The sequence below is a fragment of the Halyomorpha halys genome, unplaced genomic scaffold (genome assembly GCF_000696795.3).
Source record: "Halyomorpha halys isolate HHAL.00 unplaced genomic scaffold, Hhal_1.1 Scaffold474.1, whole genome shotgun sequence".
In the NCBI taxonomy this organism is placed as follows: domain Eukaryota; kingdom Metazoa; phylum Arthropoda; class Insecta; order Hemiptera; family Pentatomidae; genus Halyomorpha; species Halyomorpha halys.
The window spans coordinates 825,501-837,177 of record NW_027108830.1 but is presented as its reverse complement, the minus strand read 5'-3'; the positions used below and the strand labels follow the sequence as shown (position 1 = coordinate 837,177).

Here is an 11,677-nt window from a genome sequence, read left to right as displayed (position 1 = left end):
CTCTCAGGTCATTCTCAAGGATTCCTACTAAAAAAGTAATTAAAAGGAGCTGTTTGTAGGAATCCTTGAGAATGACCTGAGAGGTCGAAACGTCGGATGTTAAAAAAGAATAAAGTTGAGAGAAAAGAGATCAAAATTGTTTTAAAAAGAAACCCACGTATGTTATATTTTGACGTATTTTATAAACGACACAATCAAACACTCAATCAACACAAAAGTGTTTGTAACAAAAAAGGTTGTTTTCAATAAGTCATTAAATAAGTAACACAAAAGAAAAGTCGAATTAATTTTTATATTGATTAATACAAGAGTGAATCAGAATAATAATTGAATAATTAGAACAGGTGTTTTATATTTATTAGAAAGTAACTAAGAAATACCAATTTTTATAAAAATGAACTAACTTAGATAAACTTATTTAACCACAAACTAATGATAACATATAATCAAAGTAAACCAAGGAAAATTCCAGCGTGCTCTAACCCACCACTACAATATTTATATATTTGAAACTATTTGCTCCCTTAGGTTTGTTCGATTTTTCGCACCCTTTGCACACCACGTCACAACTATGTTGATTTTTTTTGGCGTTGTACGCCCTCAGGACTCATCGGATCAAAGTAATCAATATGAATTCGCCTTAAAAATTGATTAATTTTCAGATATTAATATGAGGAAGTGAATGGTACAGGACGTGCAGTTTTTATTTTATTTCTTTTATTAATTGCAATAAGGAAGGCATTATTAAGGAATAAGGCATATTTATTATTTAATAATTGACTAAATCAGTAGTTGAATTGAAGCAAACAATCTATTGTAGATCAAAAATGAATTTTTAAAGTGAGACCATAAAACCCTCTATTTCCTCCCCTCCATGGTAGCTTTACTTATCTGACTTCTCAAACCTACAATTATAGCGAGTAAGTTGGTCGATGTACGACATGTCACAATCTCACAAGAGGAGATCAAAACACAAAAAAGGCAATCCTTCCCTGTCGGACCCGCCCCGCTAAGACCCCCGGGGAGCGACGGTCCTAAATCACTTTTGAAATATTAGGTTAAAACGGGAAGAGGAAACTTTAAGATAGTTAAATCGAGCAATATTTAAAAAACGCCTGAAATTGATAAACACCTAGGAGGAGGACATGGTGAGGGAGAGAAAAACTATATTTTAAAATTTATTATTTCATACTTATAAATCTATTTTGTAAATAAAGTATAACACCCATAGTAGAACAGGAGGATTGGGTAGTTCTCATTATTTTCCCAAGACTAGCGCTCAGGTTAGAGGTTGAACATGAATCAGAAGTATGATTTACTCATTTCTAGATAATGAACCATAAATTATTCTCTTATAATAAAATAATCGTAACTAATAACATTGGAAAATTATTAATTAGTTTACGTCTTTATTTCCGAATAAAATCTGAAATAGATTGCATGAGTGACGCATCCTACTTCGAACGGATCTATCGAGATACGTCATGCAGGAAGTATATTTCATATTATTATATACTCAATACAGATAATTCTTAAAACTATGAGTCTGTCCTATGAAACAGATCAGTCTAAGTATTTACTCACTCAATCACTACGGGATATTGCTTATATTATAATACGGGGTATTATAATCTTTTCTGATTACCTTTAACTATCTTTTTTTTTTTACTTTATTTAGTTTATTCACAACTGTAAAAGTATTTTTACAACCAGCGAATGAGATGTAGAGAGAGAAAAAAAAATAATATAAAAAAAAGTCATGAAGGCATGAAGGTTAAGGTCATCCAATGATGCCTCTCCATTAAAATTGAAATTTAAAAATCAATTTAAGAGGTCACTATTTCAGCTCCTTCGTAAACGTCGTCTCGTATCTGCTAAGTCTAGTGTTGATAGTCCTTGAATTAGAGGGTTAGTGTGTGGAAGTGCCTCGTGAAACCGTTTATATAATGATTTAATGGTTGTTTGTACGTAGGTAGTTCGTAAGTCTTTGTGTAAGTTCTTGTTACTGATGTAGGGGGGAACGCTACTGATCAGTCTTAGTAATTTTGATTGTAACTGTTGCAGTTTCAGTAAGTTAGCTTTTTTGGCATATCCGTAAATTTGTGCACCGTAAGTCCGAATTGGTCTGAGAAGGTAAGTATAAATCTTTAGTTTTTCTGAAAATGGTAATTTTGATCGTTTATTTAAAAGATGAAATAATAATTTAAGTCGGAAATTTAGCTTTTGTTTTGTTATTTTTATGTGGGAGGTCCATGTAAGTCGTTTGTCTAATGTCAATCCAATGTATTTTACTGTGTCTGTCCGGGTTAAACTTTGTTCGTTTAGAAAAACAGGAGGACATAGACCACGACGGAGCGTAAAAGTTATTTGAACTGATTTCTCAATGTATATCCCTGTTTTCCATTTCATGCACCATTCATGGATGTGAGCTAGGTGTATTTGTAATCGTTCTGAGGCTTGCGCTGGGTCGCCATGCTTGGCTAAAATAGCTGTGTGTGGCCGTGAGAGTGTGTTCCATTGTGGGTAAATCGGAGGTATACAAAGTGTATAATAATAGCGCTAAAATAGATCCCTGCGGAACTCCAGCTTCTCTTTAACTATTTAATCTTTAAATTTGAATTTATTATCATTGATATAGATATACATACATATGTATATGTCAACAGAGTACCATCCTCATTTATTAATAAAAGCGTTAATGATTCCCTGACTAACTGCGGCAAAGATTGGCAAAACTCAGCTAAAGCACGACTCACAAGTACATCCTAAATATCACAATAAATCAAAATGTACGCATTAACTAACGAACATAATTACTGATGGATCATGGAAAGTCTAAAAACTACTTGAAACTTTTCAACATATAAAATAAAGCTTCGCATGACTGCGACGGACAGACACACCAAATATTCCAACATATTTTAAGGGACTATACTCAACATGAAAATAATAGGACAGAACTAATGAGGGATAATTTTAATTTACAAGAAAATTATTAATCCTTATAGCTAGAATAGAAACGACCAAAACAGAACTGAAGAAAAAAATTTACAGATGAATAAAGTTTAAAAAAAAATTAATCAATGGCTAACATTTCCATAACATCCATATATGATAATATATGGATGTTATGGAATCAATTATCAAATCCTCTAAGAAACTATATCATTAACCAAAATTTTCGTTGTTAATATAACAAGACGAAACAAGATAAAAAACCTTTATTACTCAGAAAATTTCCATTTTCGAAATTGTGTTATTTAGGACTTTCAATCACTTATGTATTCGGTTAATAGCTGAAATGTTCTAGATATAACTACTGTCCCTTATTTAAGAACACCTAGTCAAGGTAAACAATTTGATGGAACAACGATGAAAAAAGAAATTAATTCGAAAAAGGATACAAACTGAACAATTTAAGAGTTATTGCACAAATATTCGATTGTAACTTTTAAAATGTTAAAATTTATTATAACAAACATATAATAAGCTTATTGACATTTATTTGGAACTTATAATTACCTTAGAAAGAAGGGAATTCAATATTTCCATAACGGTAATTTTGCAACCTAAATGACTTCAGAAAGGAAATAAAGATTTTATATGTTGTACTTAAATTACTATTCCTTATTGTACTGTCAATATACTTAGCGGATAGTTTAGGGAGTAAGGCACTACTTCGAATCCAGTTGATTATTTATTCTGATCAATCAGTCATGGATTGACTCTCTGGGAGCCCTCTATATAATAGGTACCCTTAATTTTGGAATAACCTGGTATTTTTTGGTCAGGGTGATCCTGACCTCATCACGTGCTTGCACTACCATTGGTCAAGAAATAATACTTTCATCTCAAGTACCGAACCCAAGTAGTGCAGGGTGCACCCTTCATGGATTGTAATGTCACACTCTTTCTTTTGTTTTTATTTACTGTTCACAGTACATTGTGAGGTATTTCCAAAATTTAGGAGTACCCTAAGCGTTAATTAATTAATTAATTAAAATGATCAAATTACTGCTGAATCAGTCGGCTACTGAGCAGTACACAGCAATAAGTGGGTACTTGACCCTTCTCCGACGCTCGGAGATCTCGAACTTCAAACGTGACAGACAATACATATATACCGATACGTTTTAGGCCAACCAACTCAGTCGTTCATACACCACATCATGAAACTGCAGATTTCCCTCCTAGTGTAAGTAAACTATTTAAACTATTGTGTAAACTAATGACATACAAATTATTATACTATTTCTTCACCGTTGATATTTTTGATACTTGCGAACAGTAGCATGATTTTTTTAGCACGAATTTCTCTTAAACATAGAAATTTTGATAATGGGAATTTACTCACTTTTATTTTATTTGCAACAAAACTTGGAGACATACAAGTTTTGTATCATTGTTTTATGATTTATTATTTCTTTTTCAATTAATTAATAGTTACTACAATTAGAATATTGTAACATGAATAACAATACTCATTTGCTATAACTAAAAAATGTTTTTTTTTAAAACTGTGACCTTTTAGGCAAAAAAGATTTCTTACTGAACTGATAATTTTCTGTTAAGGCTATTTCCTTCTCTTGCTCACTTAATGTTAAATCGAAAATAACCCTTCCAACCCAAATAATACTTCATAAAAACGTTATAAAAAAGAAAAAATGAGCTTTGATGAAATTCTTTTTTTTTTTTTTGTATAAAACTCAAAATTAGTGGAAAATTGTAACTAGAAACCAACGTTTCCCACCACTTTGCAGGGCTTTATTGGGGCTAAATGAGAACAAGAGATATGATGTGATAGTACAATAGAATAGAAATATGAATAGTGTAAACAATGATATAAAAAAGAGGAACACCGTAAACTAAAGGAATATAAAAATAAATGAACATAAGTACAATAATGAGTGATAGCATTGCTAACAAACAACTGCGATAGTGTGAATAATCTATGATAATAATAATATAAATAATGAAATAATACATTATAGAATGAGAAGCGAATACATTAAAATTAAAAGAAAGGTGAAGTAAATGAAACGTAGTAAGTACGGGGTATTGACAGACTAGTTAGGAGGGGATAGATGAATGGATAAGTAAAGGAATGAAATGAGAAAATAAAGAGAAATGATAAGGATTCTTAACTGGATCCTTGCCGTTTCAGAATGGGAGTTAAATTGATACGATGTATGCGTCTTGTTCTCATTTAGTCCTGACGAAGCCCTGCGAAGTGGGGCAAAACTAATAAATAGTTTTTCTGATATTTCTGATATTGTACCTTCCTTGGACATCTTCCTACAAACAATTAAATTCGTTCAACTATTAATCTATAATCTATATGATACAAAGAATATAGTTTCACTTCTACCAATATAGTCATTTCTTTAAATAAATAATTTAAATTTTATCCATTATAGTCTCAAAACATTTTATTGTCTTTACAAGTCCGACGTTTCGGCCAATTCGGCCATCCTCAGGGACAATCTTAATACAATTTTTGAGCTAAATATTTTAAAACACAACTTCATGCAGGCTATCACAACAATAGTGATAAATTTTAACAAATCAGTGATTGTGATAATGAACTTTAATGTGAAAATTGACTAATTAGAGAAATTGTTTAATTGATCTGGGCAGAATAATCTAACTAAATAATTTAAAACACAACTTGTTTTGAATTGATAAATATTACAATCTGCCACACAGTTGTGGGCAATAGGTAATAGTGATGAATGATCTCATACATACTAAAATAAAATAAAAAATAAATAAAAAAATAATTTAAAAAAATAAAAAAAGAAGAAAAAAAATAAAGAAAAAAATAATGAAATAAAAAAAAAAATAAAAAAATAATAATAAAAAATTCTCTCTTAAAATATATACTAACAAAAGAATAGGCAAGATGAACATAATCAAACTATCTGTATGAAAAATAAATAAATAAAATAACATAATGATAAAATAATATATACAATAAAATAAGTGATTGTGATAAAGAATTGTTAAATTGATCTGGGCAGAATAACCTGCATGAAGTTGTGTTTTAAATTATTTAGTTAGATTATTCTGCCCAGATCAATTAAACAATTTCTCTAATTAGTCAATTTTCACATTAAAGTTCATTATCACAATCACTGATTTGTTAAAAATTATCACTATTGTTGTGGTAGCCTGCATGAAGTTGTTTTTAAATTATTTAGTTCAAAAATTGTATTAAGATTGTCTCTGAGGATGGCCGAATTGGCCGAAACGTCGGATTGTAAAGAAAATAAAATGTTTTGAGACTATAATGGATAAAATTTAAATTATTTATTTAAACAAAATTAACCACTCCCAAGAAAGTACTTAAGATTATATATAAAATAGTCATTTCTATTTATAAAATATATTTCGTATAGCGGAGTAATAATGTTTTTACTGAAACGGCCCACACTGAAAATTTCAGAAATTTACAGCTTTTCCTAAATTTTTATCTGTCCAAGACAACCCTAGCTAGACTAGTCAATCCTACACTTCTGGATGTATCATAGTGTCTGGCTTCCGTATATGTTTTCACGGTTTTCTTCCTAAATATTTTTAGAGAATTTAACTAAATAAAATTTTGCCAATTTGATTGGGAAATACCACCAAATAATTAATTTATAAGTTACTTTAAGAAATACAATAAGTATTCCTTTATAATTAAAATTTTTTGTTTTACTTTTTCCAGACTCGTCGCGGTGGTTGCAGCTCTAACTTCGGCTTGGAATCCCCCACCCGTAGTTGTTGGCCTGTGCAAACAATCCTCCATCCTAGGAGACTTAGAACCAGAAAAAGTAAGTTAGTGAGTTGGTACAGAGGTTTTATTCTAAATTTTATACAAAAATTTACGATATTGATTTTGAATTTTGCTTCCTCAGCATATATTTTTTTCTACTATCTCTATTCCCCTACTATTCATCACATATTTTCGTTTTCCAGGGATCCTACAAAAATACGCAATTTATTGTTTAAATTTTATATTAATTTATGGACCAATAAAGCGTTAAAACATTCGGTACGAATATATCAAAAAATTAATAGCAAAAAAATGAAGTTACCGCTCAATCAGATAATAACAAATAAATAAGTAAAAAAACAAAACAATAAGATTAAAACAGATAAAGAAGTTGAAAACAAATAATTTGTTTAAAACTAATGGATTAGCTAAAATAATTAATTAAATAGTTTTTAAAAAATAATATGGTGTACTGATCCGCACCAGTGGGACTCATTTCCGTAAGATTTGAAATATTATCTAGCTAGGAAATTATAATTTGTTTAATAATCGTAACGATAATGGAAAGGATGTTTAAAAGCAGATAAATAACTGTTCTAATTTTGAAAATAAGGCAAAATAAATAGATAATTATAATAATTAAAGGCTGGTTATTAAGTTAGTCTTATGGATGAATTTAATGACTCTTTCTATTACGGATTCGTCGTTTCTCAACGCCATTGGAACACTTGTTGGTGTAAGTAACTGGTTCAGAGTTAATGACTATGGAACAACTAGGCCTTACCAAAACCAAAACCAACAACCAATAGGTGTTGATGACCAGGCTGCTAAACGCCCTTTCCAAACAAACAAATAAATGATATTAAATACCCTGAGAGCTAATTTCCTTTCAGGTTGTGATGTATGATGCTCAAAGAATTCAGAATAATATTTTCGGCCAACATAACTATATTCATCATTCTAACACCTACCTTTTCTAAAAAACACTTTATTCTATTTGGTATTGTTCCGCGAGATCCAAACCAGTGGACTGTCATGGTGAACTCTCTCTCCGAAGGTCATATGGAATTTTTCTTTTTTAAAGAAAGAGATACATTTACCATAAATATTCTTCTTTTACCTTTCCACTCCACCTAGGATCGAGGCCTTTTTTCTCAAATCATTATAAATTATATCGGTATAAGGGACTGCAACTATATCTCGCGGATCCATAGGCGGATTGTCAATACAACAGACATAATCGTTGTAGATGAAATCCTTTTCTCTAAATTAACTAATTGTGAGATATCTTCTTAAAAGAAAGTGGTTAGAGGGGGGGAAAATTTATATTCAAATAATACAATGCTTTCAATGTTTTCATTAACTTTCAATGAATGCTATTTTGAAAGTTACTAACATGCGCAAATACTAAGCTAAGTTAGAATATTTTATGAAAGTATGACAAAAAGATTTCCTCATGCCAGGCACAACATTTCGACTAGGCTCTTTTACAAGACTTTCTTTATCAAATTATATCGCAGTTAATTAAATTTCATTCGATCACATCGTTGCCTTTGTGTTCTAACCTATTTCATTAACGGAAAGAAAAAAAACTGATCATTTCTTGTACTAATAGACTCCGGATGAGGTACCGGTGAGGCTCTAAACCGTATCTATTTGCGAATGTCGTTTCCAGTAAATTCACTAACCAAGAATTTGTTATTATAAAGTTTGTAATTTTTATTTAATTTGGGTCACCAAAATGATAATGTTAAAATAAATAAAAATAAAATCCTAAGAAGACTTACGACCCTGTGTATCATTTGTAATAAAATGGCAACTGCCGTCTAATAATTACTTGTGAATTAGTTGGAACAAGTGAAATGCATCTCAATGCTTCAAATCTAAAAAAATTACAAAACCTGGAAATAAATAAATAATTCTGGCATCAAGTGAGCTTTTAAATATAATTAATTTTATACTATCACAATATAATATTATATTATATTTTTTGTTGTAGTATTTCAATAGGAAATGGTACGTCTGGAAGAGCCACGGAGGATTCCTCTTTGATAGAACTGGAAACTGCGCTGGCCAGGACAGCAAGATCGAGGGCAATGAAGTAGAACTCCTCAACTTCCAATACGAACCTCTGTAAGTCATCAATCGTATTTGTTTAGTGATACAAAATAAAGTTACGCCACTTTATTCTACCCTACTACGATTCACCATCCCTAATATAATACTACTGTGCATGATTATGAAAAAATAACTTCCTTGCACAACCTTTGTTCAAAAAAACATTACTTCCTTACATAGTACTAAACCCCTAACCCTTCAAGTACCGGTACAAATTTTGTTAAATTCTTTTTTACGTTTATATAGGTAAATCTAAAAATTTTCCATATTATTTCAGATTGGGGAAATATGTCACTGCAAAGGGAGAAGCTGATGCAGACTATATTCAGAGGAAAGGTCTGGCATTTCCTGTCAATTATAATTTAGGAGGTAAGAAGTTCAGGAGTGAAATTTATTTATTTATTAAAAATTCCAAGTTTATGATATGAGATAAATTAATGCACGTATATACACAATTTATAAAATATTATGGGAAAATGTAACGACAAATAATAATCCAAAATATCATAAAATACTTTAATTTCTAAATATATCGAATATCACCTCATTATTTTCTAATAATTATTTTGCAAAGTGATACATACTGCTTATTATCTCAAAACTTCAATTCATAAAACAATAAGAAAAGAAAAAACTCGTTTCGAATATTAAGTCTAATTGAACATAAATAGTTAAATATTTCAAATAGGTCAATGCTCTGTGATTTGTGGATATTTTCCGAGAAAAAAGAAATCAGAGACGATATTTACAAAAAAATGCTGGTCAAAATTGAATTATTTCTTTCAAGTTGACATATTCAACTATATTTCATCGTCACATTCGATTTCTATGTAAATACTAATTATTCAAGATCATTACTATAATTACTAATCATTCAAATAATTGCCACCACATTCAGCATTGAACAATTCTTATACAGATTTCGTGCGAACTCGCGTATTTCTTATGTTGCAGTGATAAAGAATTCAGATATAAAAATCAGTTTATGAAAATTAATAAAAGATAATATACTTTACTTAAAAATTAAAGAAAAAGTAGTGTTCTCTTTTATCATAATCTCACTAAGAAGTATGAAATAAATGATTAAAATTTTCCTAATACCAGAGCAAACACAACTGAAAAAAAAATTTTATTTTTTATTTTCACGTCATAGAGGAACAACCGTAATTTGGCGACCTATATCTTAAAAATATCGAAACGCCTTACATTGCTATAATTTATATTAAATATTTAAATCAGTTGGTGTAAATAATCTCTTTAAAATACTTACACACCGTCGGTTTAATGGTAAAAGTGATTTAATATAAATTCTTCACACAATCCGACATCTATTTGACTGGTTGTGCCTTACCGAGTAGAATAAAAAAGATTCATTGGAAAATATTATCTATATTTTTATATTTTCCAACAGGATTCAACTTCACTATTGCATTTAACATCCTTGGAACTGACTATGACAATTGGGCCGCAGTCTACCTCTGCAGGCAACTGATAGGAATGAAGATAGGTAAGGGCCAAAATTATTGCTTGATAAAATGTTATTAAACTTTAATATAGTTTAAATTTGTTATTTTTTATTTAAATGACGAAACCTCAGATCATTCAGAAATACTGTGTTGCAGAAATGTCCTGGCTGTTGGTGAGAGACAAAGAGACGACCCTTACATCCGAGCAACAAGAAGCTATATCCAAGACCATCTCGAATGTCGGTTTTACTCTAGGAGACTACGAGCTTAAGAACAACCGAAACTGTGGTTCTGCTGAACCGCATCTATAATTTGTCATGGATATTTCCATACTATCATATCCACTTTTAATAAATAAATAAATTAAATCAACAATTATTATTAGTTAATTTAGACCAGTGGTTCTCAACCCATTTAGATTTTTTAAAATATTGCTATTATACTTATACACAACGGTAAAATGTAATATGGTAAAATACCTCTTCAAATAATTATTTGGACAGAAATCAGTGTCAATAAAAAAAATGTAAACTAAAGAAAATAATTATCATTTCGGGAAGAGCAAATGCCAGGCAATGACGTCACATTTCAAGTAATGTCACAATGGTGGAGAATCACTGATCTAAGATGATAGATCTTTCATATGACTGAATATACTTATGTAACGTAAAATTCAATTATTAGTGTTTTATATAACATTATTTCCTCAAACAAACGGCTGTGATATAGAACTGAAGTTATCTTTCGGTCTTTTTTCACATATTTACATTCAGGTCAGACGAGAAATAACGATATTGAGCATTCTTAAGTTAATACAAATGGTTGAATACAATCAATAAAATATTTGTAAAATGGAATTTTTTTTTAACTTAATCCCTCGTTTATATAAAAAATATATACAAATTGTATATTTGAACGAAATGTGATTGGAGCTGTAAAAAAGAGATCATGAGGAGAAGAAGGTGGTTGATTCTCTTACTACCTAGATCCAAAACCTCATGAAACAATTACTGATATCATCTTATAGTCGACGTGGTACAGGACTCAGGTAGGCAACAAGAAGTTCTGAAGAACACAAGGAAGAGGAGTTGTACAATATACGACGGTGATATGATACAAGGTATTGTAGAATAGGCGACGAAGCTCGCAGATCTTTAAGCAGGATTAATAAATGGGGCAATCTTTATCTCCTTAGGTAGATATAAACGGGATAAAATTAATCCACGCACAGTTAATAAAAATGTATATTAGGGAATATGGAAAAATAAAACTGATATTGATATTTGACAGAAGAATTAATGATATTTTCCAAGTTATTAATTCTTCTGCCAATATC

General features: G+C 30.3%; 1 protein-coding gene across 1 annotated transcript; it reads left to right on the top strand.

Moving 5' to 3' along the window:
* Window positions 1-4,129: 4,129 nt before the first annotated feature.
* On the top strand, window positions 4,130-11,198 carry LOC106683238 (apolipoprotein D). The gene is made up of 6 exons (XM_014424586.1): window positions 4,130-4,195; window positions 6,710-6,815; window positions 8,757-8,890; window positions 9,153-9,244; window positions 10,287-10,382; window positions 10,498-11,198. Exons 1-6 carry the CDS (start codon window positions 4,170-4,172, stop codon window positions 10,650-10,652), a joined length of 609 nt encoding a protein of 202 aa, XP_014280072.1. The 5' UTR covers window positions 4,130-4,169; the 3' UTR covers window positions 10,653-11,198.
* Window positions 11,199-11,677: the final 479 nt, after the last annotated feature.

Bases quoted from the DNA above. Each gene is read 5' to 3' on its own strand.
- LOC106683238 (XM_014424586.1), top strand. From the start codon at position 4,170: ATGAAACTGCAGATTTCCCTCCTAGT. The intron at 8,891-9,152 runs GTAAGTCATCAA...ATATTATTTCAG, and splicing joins AACTTCCAATACGAACCTCT to ATTGGGGAAATATGTCACTG. The intron at 9,245-10,286 runs GTAAGAAGTTCA...ATTTTCCAACAG, and splicing joins TGTCAATTATAATTTAGGAG to GATTCAACTTCACTATTGCA.